This window comes from Pholis gunnellus (genome assembly GCF_910591455.1).
Source record: "Pholis gunnellus genome assembly, chromosome: 3".
Taxonomy (NCBI): domain Eukaryota; kingdom Metazoa; phylum Chordata; class Actinopteri; order Perciformes; family Pholidae; genus Pholis; species Pholis gunnellus.
The window spans coordinates 7,772,921-7,790,643 of NC_136529.1; the positions used below are offsets into that span (position 1 = coordinate 7,772,921).

The 17,723-nt window shown below is 44.7% G+C and overlaps 1 protein-coding gene across 1 annotated transcript in view; it reads right to left on the reverse strand.

Moving 5' to 3' along the window:
• Nucleotides 1-17,723, reverse strand: part of nav1b (neuron navigator 1b) — a gene marked incomplete at its 5' end in the record, with an annotated part of 53,106 nt that overhangs the window by 12,738 nt on the left and 22,645 nt on the right. The window contains 10 exons of the mRNA XM_079186684.1: nt 1,718-1,795; nt 2,290-2,313; nt 2,700-2,752; nt 3,311-3,484; nt 4,115-4,275; nt 4,376-4,417; nt 4,902-5,318; nt 5,774-6,515; nt 7,530-7,830; nt 9,007-9,157. Of these exons, the coding sequence (XP_079042810.1) occupies nt 1,718-1,795; nt 2,290-2,313; nt 2,700-2,752; nt 3,311-3,484; nt 4,115-4,275; nt 4,376-4,417; nt 4,902-5,318; nt 5,774-6,515; nt 7,530-7,830; nt 9,007-9,157 (2,143 nt within the window). The remainder of the gene's footprint in view (nt 1-1,717; nt 1,796-2,289; nt 2,314-2,699; nt 2,753-3,310; nt 3,485-4,114; nt 4,276-4,375; nt 4,418-4,901; nt 5,319-5,773; nt 6,516-7,529; nt 7,831-9,006; nt 9,158-17,723) is intronic.

Consider the following 17,723-nt stretch of genomic DNA (forward strand, 5'->3'; position numbering starts at 1 on the left):
GATTCTACATGAGGTTTTGTTTGAACGGTGGGTCGGATAAATCCTCTTTTGCCGGTTTTATTTCTGTTGGGTTGAGCTTCTTCCTCTGGTTCGACAGTTTAGACATCGCCCAGGTCCGACAGCTGTGTGGCTGGTCTGGGTCATCCCCGTCTTAACTTATTGTAGTTGGAGCTTGCTTATGTATTTCTTTGGGGTCACATCTATTGAATAATTGAATACGTTGCTACTCCTTGAATCTGTCTGAATGGTATTGACCCCCAAAAGTTAGTATTTGCGGTATCTTATTAGCCTTCAAATCTCAGAAAACTATCAGGAATATTCAGAATTGGTGCTGAGAGAATTAGTTGGTTAATTAAGTGGCATATTGACAGAAAATGAATAGACAATCATTTTTATGATCGTTTGAAGACTTGATCTAGCTAAATATACCAAATATAAGTAGACAGAAAATAACAGTTAGTTGATAACATGTCAACATGCTTCAAGGTAGGTGATGAGGTCCAACAGAGATGTCAGATGACAGCAGCTCGTCAGCTTGACGTCCACTCAGAACCATGCAGAAGCGTCAGAGAGCGCTCTGGAAGCAACAGTCCAACAAACCTGGCCTAGCTGCTCCACCCAGCATCCAAAGGTGCGGGTCAGCGGGAGGCAGGCAGGGGGGAAGCAGCAAGTCCAGCAGTCAATACGTCCCGAAAACGTAAAAGAGAGGGACAGTGGCGTTAGGCATGGGCTTAAACTTCTTCAACAGCAAAAGCATATACAGAACAAAACACACACACACACACACACACACACACACACACACACACACACACACACACACACACACACACACACACACACACACACACACACACACACACACACACACACACACACACACACACACACACACACACACACACACACACACACACACACACACACACACACACAGGCTGCATACACTCACTCAGTATAACTCCCAGGTTAGTTGATAAGCAACGGCAGAGGGCAAAATGTTCAATAGAAGGCCGTAGTTCCTACGTGTTGTCTAACAGATCAGGATCAGTGGTGAGGTGGTGTTAAAGTAAAAGTTGAATGTGATGGAAACAGCCAGGCTCAAGCATCTAGAAGCTGGAGGGTGACACTAAGAGAAGAAGCAGTGGCGGCTTCATCAAGGCTACAAGGACTATAGCAACAGTGGAAAGATGTGAGTGGCAGTGAGAGAACTGAAAGTATGGCATGCCTTCTGTAACATAAACCACAACTGGGGACTTTTTGTTTTGTTTTCCCTTCGTTTCCCATCATCTTCCTATTATCAGCTATCCAATAAAGGCATAAAATGCTCCAAAATATCATTCAAAAAAGCCACAAGTGTTGGGTTGGTTGGTAGATCCTAGATGTGTCATGATGTCCTTACTCCGCGTGAGCCGGACCGAGGCCAGAGTTATGCCTCGATGCTCCTTTTCTTAAGTGAGCAAGGATTCATACCATATCTTTCCCACATCTCACCCTCACAGAAATGCAGGGCAGATACTAGATACACCTGTTAAATGGGGTTTCTGTATGTCAGTTGGTTGTGGGCTACAAACTCGTCGACTTAGCGGAGGTATAACTTACATTTTGGATTGATCACACTGATAAAAGATCTTGCAAGCTTCCAACACAAACAAAATATCTTACAAAAAGAGGCCAAAAGGGTATCTAAAAAGAAATCAAAATAAATCATACATACATTGGCAGTAAGCTGCATGGTCAAGTCGGCAACCTTTTCCTGGGAAGACTCCAGCTCTCGCCTCAACTTGCGGATTTGCTGTGGACAAATTGAAAAGTAAGCCCCAGCAGTGTGGACAATATACAAAACCTCGGACAAAAAGCCAGAAGTGCTGGGGATAATTCAGCAACTGAATGTGTTCGAATTTGTTGTTTCATTTGTTTAACAAAAACAAAAAAAGCTAAAATATATATATGAAGGAAACCAAAATGAATGGTATGTACTCTCCAAACCAGCGGCAAATGTTCAATCAATGGATGACAGTGGGACTTTTCTCATGCACTGGGAATTGTATGAGGTCTGAGAATGTCTTTATTAAATGTTAGCAGGTGGTGCTAAATGATAAAGAATATTAGAGATAAGACAAAATGAACTGAGTTCTGAGACCCTGAGTTAATAAGAGATCTGTGGACTTCACTGAGCACTGATAGCATCATCTGGTGAATGGACCTCGTCTCAACAGGAAATGACTGACAGATGACGCAGAGAAAAGACACAATGTGAGTTGAAGAGTCGTGGCACGTTGGCCTTACCTCCCCTTGTATCCTCTCCTCATTCTAATGAAGGCATGGTGAAGGCAAATGAACAATACAGAGGGATACGTTAACTTCAGGGGCAGTGACGAAAAGAATCACTGAACTTTTATAGAGACGATAATGCTGAAACAGAAACGTGGACGAAGCACCGGATAGCTGTCCAATCACAGAATGCAGTACGAGGCTTTAAGGTCACTTAATATAATGCATGCAAGGTTTTCCTGCATGTTAAAAAAAGGGTCAGTGTGCACGAATCACTGTTAAACAAATCTAAATGATTCTCTACAAGCTGTTTTAAATGATAACTTTGCTTCATGAAGACAGGACAGCGTGTAAACTGAAATCACAAAGCACTGAACACCAGCAAAAGTAACAATATACTGTACGTATTGGTTGTATCTACTCACCGCGGAATGGTTGGATGAAGCATTGGACACCAGAGAGAGCACAGAGCCGTGCACTGAAACAGGCAAGGGAGGGATTTGACTTATTATTAAAATAAACAATTTACTAATCCCTGCAATCCCCAGTCACAAATAAAAGACTAACGCGGGAGCATTTCTATTACTGGCAACCCTTAAGACGATGTAATATCTCAAACTCAGTCAGCTAATTAAGAACATATCAATGACAGGCACATTTCACAGACATGATTTACGATTTGATGTAAACAAACCCTTGTTATCGCATCGAAATACACTAAGAACTTGGAGTTTGAGCTAGAAAGTGTATTAAAAAGCCTGCAAATTATCTGAGAGTGAAAGCAGGTTTGAATTATTGGTGGAGAGACTGCTCATTTGTTTACATTTGGACCACAGATAGTGCCTTTCAGTCCTAACATAATTCACTGTTAATCTAAAATGAATGCAACACTTTTCTTGCTCATGAAAACAAATGTCCTTCTGGCATTTTCCTCAACAGATTGGGTGCTGTACGAGTGGACAGCTTTTGTTTTGTTTGAGGCCACGTTGGGCGACTCCCCTGCAGGGGGGGGGGGGGCCCCGAGGAGCAGGCTCACCATCATCCCCGGGTTCCCGGAAAGACCCGCACCGCATCATGCTTTTTGGCCGGTCAGCCAGGGACATACTGCTGCCCAGGGGGGAGGATCCATAGAGATCGCAGGCCGACTCACTGGGTGGGCCTATGCTGTTGGAGCGCGATATCCTCGGGGTGCCACTCGAAATTGGGGCAACTATCATACAAGAGAGATGTTTGGAAAGACAGTGAGTGAGTGGCACAGATGAGGCCGGAGGATGCAGTTCTGTGTCGCAACTCTCCTCTCTCACGCACTCTCTCACGCACTCTCTCACACACACACACACACACACACACACACACACACACACACACACACACACACACACACACACACACACACACACACACACACACATCTAGGTATAGCATGCTTATTCTGATGACTCAGTGAAAGGAAACACTACAGTTCCACAACAGTCAAAGAGATAAATATAGCCTGACATGACCCCCTATATCGGCAGCATAATTCAGACTTAAACTCAAGACTATATGAGTGCAGATGTGGGACTGTAGTATTCACATATGATGCAATATACAATATTAACAGTCCCATCTGATACCATAATAATTTTTAATGACTTGATGTGTGACTGACAACTTGTGTCAACATTTTCCTAACTGTAAAATCTATGCCGGACATTCCTCTCAGTGGGAACTTAATATCGCCGCCCTCAATAATCATCAGCGGTGTGATGGATGGCTTATCACAGACCTCAAGTCTCATTAGTTTCAAAGCGGGGTGCGTTTTTAGAACTTGGCAGCCAAATGGAGAGAGCAGACTCACCCACGTTGGTGAGAGGAGCCTTGCCGGAGGAGGGGAGGAGGAACGGGCGGGTGGGAGAAGGCAGCTGGGGGGGGCTATCGCTCTCAGTCATGCTCACTATGTTGTGGGAGTGGCGTCTGCCCGGTTTGTCGTCGCTCTCTGACAGGCTCGAGCCATAGCGCCTGAGAAAAGAAAAGCCGTTTTTTAACTTCCAACAATGGAAGAGACATCACAGTGTGAGATTTCAAACAAGATGCTTGGACTGTGATTGTTATGACGTACTCTAAGCCTTTCTTCGGCAATGTATTTCTGTCTGTTTGCAAGCTGCGAAGAAGGGAATAAAACATTGATAATGGAGAACAAACAGTCATTGGGAATAGTTCTAATAAAGATGATCGTTTTTTTCCACAGGACAACAAGGGATCTCAAGGGTTTCTCTTCTAATCCTTTCATACACAGCGTGGGATTGCCTGAAAGTACCGACCATCTCCACCTTGACAGACAGAAATGTTGCGGTGGAGCCGGCCCCTCCATCTTCTAAATGACACCTCAGAGTTTCCGTTCCCGGAAAAGGCACATAAAACATGATTGGCTGGTCTTGGTCTGCCGCCAAGAAACTTATAACCCAAAGTCGGATGTCTTCACAGTGAAACAGTGGTTCAACTGCCCTCACACTATCAGATGCTGGGATAAATGCAGTTTCTTCTACCAGTATTGGTTCATAGGAAGATGGAAAAGTGGCTTTTTACTATATATATTTTCTAATTTACTGTACACCTTTGATACATTAATGTTAGATATTACTTACCTATCTGTCAGGTTTAGGGATGTCCTGCTGCCGGCTCCCCAGGTTCCCGTACCCCTTTCGTCCTTGTCATGCATCTCTGTTCTGACAAACCTCCCACTGGAAGGTACGCTCATCTGGAGCGGCAGGGACTCCATGCTGCGGTGCATGCCAGACAGCTTGGGGTAGAGCAGGGGCGATCCGCTGAGACTCAGGCTTTCGCTGGTGTAGGAGCCGGGGGAATCGAGGTGGAGCACAGGCGCCGGGCTCGGGGTGAGGCGGGAGGACGTGTGGGAACCAGCCAAGTCCTGCAGCTTGGAGTAAGGGGGTACTTTGGGCGGGAGGTCCAGGAGGGTCACACAGGAATCAAAACTGTTGGAGTTGAACTTGTCCAGGTGAGCCAAGCTTGGTGGACGACCCAGAGACTTAGTGTTCAGCATCCTAGGGATCAGGAATAAACAAAGATGTTACGATATAGAAATTAAGTGCGTTATGTGTATTCATTTCAGTTCATTTTCTAACTTCTCTACCACCAGCCATGTAGATAATTGTGGTTATATTTGCCATTATTTTGACATATCTGTCGCTGAGATTTCTGCCGCTAAAAACAGAACAAGAAATCCAAGGAAACGATCTTCCCATTAGTCTAAACTATTAGTGAGCTCTGTGGATTAACTGGAGTAACTGGGACACTGTTTGTGGACAGAGATATAGCTCTAGAATTAGTTTTTATGGTTTTAAATCCTGTCTGCACCACAACTGAAATTGCATTTACTTTCATTGTACAGTGGTGGTGCATTAGGTGGCAGCAGAAACCCTGAGCATATAAAACTGTAGCGGCATGGTTCGATACCTGAGGAGAATAATCCCTATCAAGTGATATTTAAATGAGACACCTTGGTGTGGTGGGCGAGGACAGTTCAGGGTATTTGCTGCTGCTGGTCCGTCTCAGGCCGTGCAGCTTCATAGTGGACTCCCCTGTGGACAGAGCCTCTCCTTTCAGAGAACCACAGTCTAGGTCAGCCTTGGCCTTGGCTCTCTCCTTCTCCTTCTCTCGGTCCGTCATGTTCACTGGGCCTGTGCTCGTTCGATTAGACATCTTGCCGCTGCAGCTCCCAGGCTCTTTAATCCTGGGGCCCGTGGAGGACATGGGCACAGGTTTCAGGGTCAACAGACTGGGGTCGATGGTACCGCTGACGGGCCGAGGCGCAGAGCGACCGATCACACTGAACGTGCTCGATTTGGCCGGTCGAGGCAGGCTGCGGTACTGAATGCTGTTTCGGCTGTTTGGCCCCAGGAAGCTCTGCTCGCTGCTGGCGTCAAAACTGTTCTTTCGACCCGAGGGGGTCCCTCCTCCAACAGGCTTCATAGGGATGCCAGAAGACCTCGGGGTTTTCCCCACAGTAGCAGAGCCACTGGAGATGGTGGCGCCCCCTGCTGTCATCACAGTGGCGGTACCGGTGGCTGTTGGTGGCTTCTTGTAGCCAAAGGAGGCTCCGGCCGTGGGTTTCACTAAACCTGACGGGGGCTTGCGGTGCTCTCCTTGATGATCCCTTCCAGCATCTGAACGAGACCGTTGTAGACCAGCAGTTTTGAGGGAAATCCTGGACTTATCTAGTGGTTTCTCACTTTTAGGTGCTACATAAAAGAAAGATAATTCATAGTTTAATAACAATATAGACATTTCAATAACAATTGTTGTTAAATGATGATGATTTTTCTTGTTACCACCATGACTCAGAAGGAAAAGCTAAATGAGGAATGGACGGACAGACGATGGGGCAGTAAAACCAGTAAACTTGGACAAACAAAAAACGAAAAGAACCCCACTGAAATGACAGGATACACCAATTATAAATCAATTCACATGAAAGCAAATGTATATATCCTTCCATCCATTACAGCTGAGATAAAATACGAGCAAGAAACATCTGTATTTACTTCGAGAGCTCATGTGCCTGTGACGTCAAATGTGACTCTGACTCACTGACTCTGACTTAAAAGCTTCTTATGCTGAATTAAACTAACTACATCACAAGACCTATCCAAGTCAAATAATCAATCAAATCAGATCCAAATGGATCATTAAAGTAAAAGCACAGAGCTGGCAAATATGTAGCGACAGAGAAATATTAAAAGGGATTTTTTTTCTCTTTTTCTGCAAAACTGCAGTCAAGCGTACGTACAATCAGATCTAATGTTAAATACTTCTGTTTAAAGCTAATAATACGCAGAGGAAATTAAAATGAGCGGTCAAGAAATGTTGGTATTGGAACTCAATTTCAATCGTGGCATGTTTTTCTTGGGGATTTAATACATTTAGTTGCTGCCGATGGCAGACACAGCGTCTCTGCAGACATGTACAGTAAGTAACCGGCCTTTCTCTGAGGCAATAGCAGAAACGTGGCTCTTTTTTTTTCTTTTTATGACAGATTTAATGGTTCATCTTGACACCAAGCAGACATCCGCCTTGGCTGCACTAAAAACAGGCTGTTTTACTTTTGGATACAGCATACAAAGAGATAATGGACGACATAGATTTAGTAGTTTAAACAAGTTTAAAAGCAGCGGAGATAAACCAAATTCCTATCGGACAGGAACAGCAGAGAAGAGAGCAGGCTGATGGAAAGAGAATGTACCGTTAGATCTCACCTGCAACTTTCAAAGTGCTCTGAGAGGTGTGGGTGATGGGGGAGGTCACGCCTATGGGAGGATTACGGCCCTTCTTGAGACTACCTGGATGACCCAAGCTTTGAGGCTTCCTCAGTTCTCCTTTACACCCGGAATCTTCACTGAGGCTCGGAGGCTTCTTCCTCCACTTGCTCGGGGCCTCCGTCTTGAGACTCCCCGTGCCGTAGCTGCAACTGTCGAGCTTGTGGGCGGCTTTGCCGTCCTCGCTGTACCAGGAAAGTCCACTCTCCACCAGGGAGCGCTTCTCTGCGTCAGTGCGAAGCTGCGGAGGGAGGGAAGAGGCACAGCGCGGGGGAACCGTCAGACACGGTCTGTGTTATCGGTGGAACTGACTTGTCTGTAATCTTTGTTTCATCTCAGCTGCATTCCAGTGGGGAGCAGGGAGAGACAGACTGATATGCCCAGAGCAGATTAAAGAAAGCCACGGAGGAAGACAAAGGAATGAAAACAAACCCTCCCCAAAGAAAGTGTATGGATTTAACACTTCCAGAGATAAATCAACACTTGAAAAATCTAATCTTTAAGCAAACAAGTAAAAAACTGTAGAGTGGGCAAAATAAGACAGCTATACTGTAATAGAAAAAATATCATGTGGTGCATTGAGGAGGTGGCACTGAGGACAAAATGGGCACGCTGCTTTTTGGCTCCCTATTAATATAAAACAGAGTGGCAGATGGCTCGTAGAGTACCACTAATTTATTTCTCCCATGTGAGCATTCTGTAAGTAAGCAAAACGTTTACCTGTGTAAAAGGTAGAAACCACGACTACCTTTATCTAACGTGAACATGAAACAAGTTTGATCTATTTAAACATCCCCTCTCGGCATGTTGCAAGACATCGTTTGCGTCTGACATGTTTTTTTTCCCCCCAAACAAAAAGGTTAGTTAACCTTGTGTCTCTTACTCATTGCCTTTATTGCACAATTCAGGATGCGTATGTATACGTGACAAAACTCACACTCCTAACATGCATGTGTTCAAAGTTTTAGGTGAGCACAGAGAAACTTTCCACCTTCCAACGAACCTTTAAACAGACTTCTAGTGTGAAGCCCTGCACATACCTCATTCCACACAGTGCAGGTCAAACAAGTGAAGTAACAATAAGCAGAACAGATTTTTCAGTGAAAAGAGGCTTTAAAGGCCCAGTGTAACAACGGGGAGTTCACATGTAATTTCTTGAACACGACAAAGATTGATTACATTGTGACAGACCGAGATTCTCTATAGTTTCATTTTAATGACAGAGATGCCTTTTTGTGGCCTTGTCAAAACAAAGGACTCACATTTAACACACAATACAAATTAAATTACACAGTGTGAAGTATTGAAAATGCCTCAAGTAAAAAGTCTCGGCCTTTCACAAAAACAAAAAAAAAAAGAAAGATGGAACGGAAGCCAAACGCTGTCACAGACTATTGGCTCCAGTATTTCAGCTCACCATAACAGAGGAGCTGCGTCTGGATCCCAGGGGTGTGCTCGGGAGGGAGCTAAGGGAGGAGCTGACGTTGAACTCCTCTGAACTGAGGTTCTCCGAGCCATCGCCTTCGCCGTCGCTGAGCCCGCTGCTGATGGAGCTGCTCTCATCCCACCTGAAACGAGACAGGACGACTACTTAGCAAAAATGCGCCGCGACCAAGTAAACGGCAGCCGCGGTGAAGCTGCAGAAATCCGGGTTTGAGGTGAAGAAAAGGCTGGCAGCAAGAGTGACATGTCCATCTGCCTTCAGTAAGCTGTCTCTGGAGGTGGCCACATGCTCACGCGAGCAGGTAATTCCAACATGGCTGCAGCTGCTTTGATTCAACCAATACGTCAGAGCTCCAAACCATATGGTGACCAAAGGCTCAAGTCCAGATCGTTCTGTATTAATGAAATAAAGTATGATTTTCCACTTATTATCTAATTGACTCTGCCACGTACTTGTTCCAAAACTTGTCTTACATCAAACAGTTTTGATTGTGGCGACAGAGGTTGTAGTTCGTTAATTCTGACAAATCCAGGATCTGTGACCGCTCCATTAAATCTATGATTGTGTTAATATAACCCACCGATCACGAACTTTATTAAGCCAAGTGGTGAATGAAGCTTTTAACAAACCAGGAAAGCTTAATCAAGAAACTCGTAGGTAGGAGTCAAAATACAATGGTCAGTTTGGACATTTAATTTTGAGCTAAAAAATAAACTTATACGAAAAAAAAAATATATATATATATATATATATACAATATATAATGTTTTATGGGGCAAACACATTACAGTCTTTGACTGCAGCTTCAAGGGAAACTTTACAGGATATGCTGATAAATCTCGCTGGATAAAAAGTATGGCAACTGACAGCTCTGGGTTTAGAAAAAGCAGTCTGGTATGCTCTGCTCTGAAGAAGCAGGATGAGAGCAAATTGGAGTGACAGTCCTCTAACCCCTCCCTGACCCTTCCCTCAACCCCACAACCAAGTCGCCCTGAAACAGATGCTGCCAGACTGGCCTCTCTGTGTGAGGAAAGCAGGGCCAGCCCAGAGGAACTGCTCACTGGGCATCAGGTCTCTGGAGACACAATATTTGAATACATTTCAAATGCAGATCACCGGGTAGAGTTCACGAGAGGTGTGTAGCCTCTCAATCAACCGAAACACCACAGGAGGGTGATACAATTCGATTCATAAAGACTCAGAGGGCAGATTCAAATTGAAGAGGAAGCCATTTTATGTGCTTTAGAAGAGCAATAATGCCATGTTGAGTTTGAAAATTATAAGAGAGCTAAATGCGAGTTCAACTCAGATTTGTATGATTACGTTCCCCATCATTACTACCGGCAACCACAGGTGGTAATCACATTTATGTTGGCGCAGAAAAAGAAATGTGGCACAGTGGAAAAAGGTAAATGAATAAGACCCTTTAAAGCTGAGTCACTGCTTGAGCTGGATCCGTTCTTTTCCCTTTCTTTTGGGTTCCCAAAACGGAGCTGAAAATGCTCTCTGTGGCTCCGCAGTCTGCAATTAGCAGAGGCACGGAAACTGGAATTGCGTAGAAAAACACAGGGAGACAAAAATGGCCCTCACACGTTCCGAATTGGAACTTAATCACATGGCTGTAGCCGAGTCGCAAACCAGTGCAGAAGCTTACACTCTTGACACTTTGGCACTAAGCATTCTGATGCACAACAGCAACATTTCAGTGAAGTGGTTTGAGGCCGTATAGACGCAGGACCTCAAGAGGCGCAGCTTGACACGAGCAAGGAGAAACCTGAGATTAATAAAGGGATCTCTGACCATTTCGAAATGTTCTCACATACCAGCAACAAAGAGAATCTTTTTTGATTTACATTAGGCCCAGATGTTCTCGGTATGTTCGAACAATACCACCTCTGTCAGGGGGCGACAGAGCGGCCATGAATAACCCCACAGGGATGTCAGCCCGTGAAGAGGCAGGAGGGCCTGTGGGTTGTTGACATTACAAGTCAAAAAGTGTCTATACTCTCTCAGAGGCGAAATCTAGACAGGGAGAGGGTGGGAGTACGCCAGCAGAGTGCATACTTCATACATAGGGTGGCAATTAACTTTGTGTTTTCCGTGGCACAACTCCAAGGTCTCTCTGATTTGTGTCTCTGCGCTATTATTTGCAGTCGGGTCGCTTGGAAAATCTTTTGATTTAAGAAGACTGAGGGGTGACTGGGTGCGGTGGAGCAGGGTGGGGACGTTGCAATCACCAACAGCATCACTAAAAACACACACACACACACACACACATCCGAGGGGCTGGCTGCTGCTACGAGACGTGTGTGGCACACACTGCAAAGACAGATGAACAAAAGAAACAAGCCCAGAACTGATGCATATACTGTATCTAAGCTCAAGCCTGTTGCAGCTATAAAAAGCAGATGAAATAAGACAGCAAGAGGAATGTAGCTTGCGGTTCATTTTTCTGCATACAGCGAAGACAAAGCTCCTGGGGTGCATGCCTATGGCTGAGTGAGCGGTGAAGGCGTCCTCTATTATACACAAAGCTGTGGTTCTCCTCCAAGAATACAATGTGCTTCCACAGATGTTATAGTTCCCGGTGCCAATTGTCAACACACGTCCCTGCACTTCTCATGAGTATTTGTTTGACTTCATGGCAACATAATGCACACACGTGTAACCCTTCAACAGCAGAAGCTTTAGAAGCTCAATTCAAGACACACTTTGCTACTTAACTGCATTTTTTGTAATCGTGACAGTATTCCCGGTATCATTTTTTTATTATTAGAGTTGCCTACAACCAAAAATGTTACTTGTTGAATTAAGGCGAATTCATCCTCTACTCAGCAGTATTTAATCGGCTAATGTTACAATACTGTCAATCAAAAACCATGTCATGCTGAGAATAATTGAAAGCCAACGAATAAATCATTTTAGCCTCGCAGTCCCGTTAACCACGATATAAAACCATTAGCGTTAGATATTAGCCGTTAACGTTACCTTGGCGTAAAAAGTAACGTCCGTTTGGCTCTGGGCGCTGACTGCAGCGGAGGCACCTTTCCGATCAAAACACGTCCGCTCATTAGTGACCGATTTGAACACAACTTCCTCGAATCATCAGTGTGCTGCCGAGATTCAAATGCTTATCCTCCGCTAGCAAAGACCCCCCCTTCTCCTCCCATTCAGCGAGCAGAAAGAAACGGTCTGCGGACCGGACAGGCAACACTCCCCTTTCCAAAAAAGAAAAAGAGAGAGAGAGAAGAGAGAGAGAGAGAGAGAGAGAGAGAGAGAGAGAGAGAGAGAGAGAGAGAGAGAGAGAGAGAGAGACCCTGATGCTCCTCTGAGAGATGATGGCCAACGGCTGTCTAGCTGGACTGTAGCCCCGATTACTCTGCTGTGGGGCAAAACATGATTACCTAGTGATCTCATGAATAGATACTCTATCTATCATATAACATACTGATTTATATATTTGATGTACTCAAATATCTAACTTTGAAATCAGATTAGCCAAAAACGTTGGCGAGTACAAGTGTGCAGTTTTACCCCGAGACTCGCCTAGCAATGAATAATGGCCCAAATGTTAGCTTGTCTGAGCAAATTGCCAGATACCAACCGAGACCACAGGAGAGATAGTCAATTATAGGGCCATTTCACTAAGCTCAGTTAAGTCCTCATAAGACGCAGGCTATTTTGTGGCAGTAGCTTTCCAGTTTAAAAAAAAGAGAACCCCTATTAGGTCATCAGGGTTGACTCGGTTTTGGCATTGAGACTCTAAGATTTAAACAGAGAGCCGGCATTACAAACCGAAGGTGTAGGGCAGGGGTGTCAAACTCATTGTCGCTCTGGGGCCACATCAGCATCATGGTTGCCCCCAAAGGGCCGGTTGTCGGCGGGGGGGGTGCTCCTTCTTCGTCGGCGGGGAGGGTGGCTGCTGCTGCTGCTGCTGCTGCTGCTGCTGCCACATACGCTGGTGGAGGTGTGCGCGGCGCGTGCGGATCGGGGAGGAGCTCCGCCTTGCGCGATACAACGGATATTTGTAAATTGTCCGACTTTTACATTTTTTTTTTTTGCTGGCGGATTCGCGGGCCACATAAAATGACGTGGCGGGCCGGATCCGGCCCGCGGGCCGTATGTTTGACACCCCTGGTGTAGGGTAATGAAGTAGGCATTTAGGAGTTACATGATGGGGAACTGTAGGATCCAGCGTTTTGTAACTTGATCCATACTAAATACTAAAAGGCAGGATGTCTGGATCTCTGCTGCTTTACAACTAACATACAGTACACTGTACAGCCAAACTTGTGACTGGGCCGACTACAAGTGGGGGTCTGTGTGAGGGCGGTAGTAAGATGGGCTCCTGTATATTTTTGTAATACTATAATAAGCCCTATTTGCGAGGCAGTATTCCAATGGTATTCACATGTTGCTCATTGTCTGCTGGAGGAGACTAGAGCAATACGTTCTGGGCAGATGTTACGATACATTGAAGCTCATCTTCTGCTGAGTGCTGGATGGTGTTCATTGCTTGTATGAAACGCCTCAGAGTAAAAAAACAACTCCAGTGTGAACGGTCTTAGGTCCATTTCAAACTCAACAAATGCATTCAAATGAAGCTTAGTGATTTAGATTATTACAAGCGATGTCTCATGTGAGTCTTGGCAGTGATTTCCTTTAACAGGAAAACAAATTTAAAAGCCCACGCAAATAAACTTTTTTTGGATCAGTCTTTCACATTAAATAGATCACAATGACGGCTGCTCTTAAAAGTAATACGTGTTCCATCTTCATTCCTGACCTTCTCGGGCCTATAGCTGGAAAAACTCCGTCCAAGGTACACGGCCTGAATCACTGCAAGCTCAAACCACAAAGCCACAGATGACACGAGGACCTCCAGTGAGGCATGAGTAGCCTTGGAAAACCTCCCTCCCCCCTCTCATTAGGAGTGGAACAGTCTCACAGGGATGATCTCACCAGATCTCAGATCTGTAAACCAACTACTCCGGGAGGTAAAGGACGTCTCACACCCTGTTCACATCCTGGGCCAAAATCGGATCAGTCGACTGTTAAGTCAAGCTTGACTTATTTTGGTTCACAATGTTGGGCCAAAAGATTGTACGTGCCAAGAATCTGTGCTCATTTTTTGCAGGAGATCTTTTATAAAGCAGATAAAAGCAAAGATGTGGGAAATGACAAAAGCACACGAGGATTGAAGTTAATATATCAAAGAACTGATTGACCTTCATGGTGTATTATATAGTTTTAGGCTGTAACATTAATAGAGCTATGTATGGAATTTAACTTTGGTTTTCCTTTTTGTTGAGAATAAGTCAGTGTGTGTACCAGACATACAGGCATTTCTCAATATCTTCCTCAGAGGGAGATGCTCGTTGGATAAAAGTTTGTTGTGTCTGTCTCGATCTGTTGTCCCTCTGATCATCAGCATCAAGAGCTACGCCTTCCCACAAAAGCTGCACAAGGGAAATGTATCTTGTCGTGGATTATGTTTGCTTTTGACGTGTCACAAATAAGTTTGGAACGAGTCGTCGGGGTGGTGGATGGGTAAAAAACACACGCTTTCACCCAGGGCTGCTGTTCGTGTCCCTCATGAAGAAAGTACTTTTGTTGCCTAAACATAACCAAGTAGTTTAGTTTCCTAAACATATCCAAGTATTTTGGTGTTGTCGGAACAAACTGTAACCGTATGTTTGGCTTGAAATGTAATTTAGAATGCAGTTTAGTTAAGACAGGGTTGGCTTCTCTGCTGTTGCTTCTTTTGCTAAAAAAAGAAGAAAAAAAAACATTTTTGGTTGAATACCTTGTTCAAACAAAAATGTCTTTGCCCAGAATGATGAATGATATGAATTGTTTGCAGTCTCCTGTTTATCTGAGCCAGGCCACACAGAGCGGCTGAATAAGCTGTCACCTAAAAAGCCTTGAAGTCATGTTTGTGCTGTATGCTAACAGCTGTCCCGCACTGATAACAGAGTGGCTTGTGTCCGAAACATCCTTAGCATGTTTTGCTAGTTGGGCTATTTACAAACTGTTAAAATAGAGATCCGTGGGTGGTCGTAGCTCCATGAGGACCTTTACAATAAACCCGTTTCGTGATCTGACCTTTACTGTTGTGGCTGTTGATCTATTGGTGAGCTCTCTCTCTGCTTCAGTAAACCGTGCTGCAATATGGGAGTCTAAAAAATGTATTTAAAAGATATTGCAGGAAAGAAAGGGCAGAGACATCAAGATGTCCAAGAGAATTCCTTGATGTATTTTAAATATTTAGCTCTAATTGGCAGCTGTAACATTAATGTAACACCGTAACAAGCAAAGAGCAGATACGAAGAAACTTAAAAGGTATGAAATGCTGATTGTTGTAAACCTCATTCATAACAATGGATATTAATGTGACGCAATATAACAGCCTCTACTCTTCTGGGAAGGCTTTCCACATGATCTGGGAAGCTGGCAGCAGGGATTTGCTCCCTGCATTAGTGAGGTTGAGCGCTGACTTTAGGCGATAAAGGTCTAGCTCTTCCAAACCTTGTTGTTCCAGTTCATCCTGAAGGTGTTGGATGAGATCTGAGGTCAGTAATCAGGGACCGTCTTCCACGCCAAAAGTGGAAAAACACTTCCTCATGGGCTTTGCTTTGTGCACAGGGTGAACTGTCAAGTTGAAAAAAAAGGAAAAGGACCTTCCCCAGACTGTCATCATACACAACAAGGTCTGAAATGTATCATAAAGATTTCCTTTAAGCGGACCTAAGGGCCATAACCAAAAGCATGAAAACAGCCCCAGGCCATAAAGTATAGTCTGTGGAAAGGGCAGACATGATGAGTTTTCCAGCCACGATATTATTCATCGATGAAACTATTCCATAATAAGAAAACATACATTCTGAACAGGTGGAACTATATCCAAATAAAGACTTTCAGTTAACCTTATAAGAGTTGATAAAATAACATAGTAAACCTGGATGAATTTGAACTGTGTTGCTGCTTTACAGCCTGTTTCCATGTGGTGTCGTGACATTAAATTTCCAGCAGGGGGCACAATGAGTTAAAGCTGTGTCTCATAGCTGCAGTTTGTGCTCTGTAAATGTCTATTAAAGGAGGCACCACTTGGCATTTAAAAGGAAAGAAAAATAGCTCTTCACAGGGTTGATTTTGAAGCCTTTGGTGCAGAGAAACAGCAGACATCCCTCTACTCAGTGGATTTGATTCAATGGTACAATGTGGGGGATTATTTCAGAGAGACAGCATCACAGGTTGTTTAAGTATCATTATTCAAACAGGACTACAGATTAAAAGGCCAACAGAGCTTTGCCTCAGCACATCTCTGATCTTCCCGGTGCCTAATTTTGATCCGTATTGAGCTTGTTGATAGCTAAGGCAAATAGGATTGGGCGTCATCGCAGAGCAGTGGTGTATCAGTGTGGTAAATGTGAGTGCATGCACCATCGCCGCAAGGCCCCCAGAAAATGGACTCGTCGTCTGATTATTGGACTGGAAAATGAATGTACAGTCTCCATCAGCCTCAGACAGGAAACTCTCCCCCCTCTCAGCCACGATTTAGCTGATGCACTCCTGAGACCCGCAGTCTCATGCGCTGCCACATTTACAGCCTGAGAGTCTGATAACTCTGCTGCCCGGGTATCAGGATGTTGCACTACGACAAATTGATATCAACTTGATTGATATGGCACTCAAACACCGAACTTGAACTGTCTGGGTAACGCAGATTCAGTATCAAACACGGAGTTGAAGCAGAGCCAAATACGACACAGAGCAGTATATTAATCTGAACCCACCAGACTTCATTAGCCATACTCAAAGCAGATAATCTCACATTTTTGTACCGACTTTAAACAAACAATGAATGGAGAATGGTGGATCAACATGTTCCACGTGATTCCGATTTTGAAAAAAAATACAACACAGTGAGCCAAAACAGTGTCATATTTTTCAGCCGAGGGGCTGAGTATTACGCACTGGTGGGATCCAAACTGCACACGCAGACGACCACACGCAGACATGATACCGGGGTGATTCATACTCCCCTGGGGTGCTGCTGTAATGGTCCATTATTCACGTGGTTGAGGATGCTGGTGGAGGCAGGTACGGGGGTGGGGGGGCCTTCTAGATCAAGTATTTCACTGACCCTTTGGTGGAAAATGAGAGTTCCATATTGACCCCAGATGTGTTCAAGCTGCCGACTGTGGGAGCCTGTTTGCGCAGTCTGTTTAACAGTAACACAGTGGGTGCTTTTATTTATGGCTCTTCCTTCAACCATTTCGCAACATATTCAGATTACAAATTGACTCATACATTTCAAAGTGCATAACTTTATCTGTGTGTATGGGTATGTGTGTTTGTGTGTGTGTGTGTGTGTGTGTAGTCTTCAGAGACAAGAAAACAACATCCCTTCTTGCAGAGCAATAGCCCATGAAGGACTGACCCTGAGTGGTGACCTCACTAAACTGTAATCCCAGCAGCGCCTGCAGAGAAACAGAGCAAAGAGGCCAAAACTCAATTTTGGTGCAGATGAGTTTAAGTGGGTCAGAAAACGTGTGAGGCTTCAATAGTTCGGCAAGCACTCCGTGACTATGGAAAGGTCCAACCCGGGCGGGCAGGAAAGGGAAATTGACTGCAGACCACCGGAGGCACAGATCCAGGATCAGATGACTGCAGCGCACCCTTTGTGC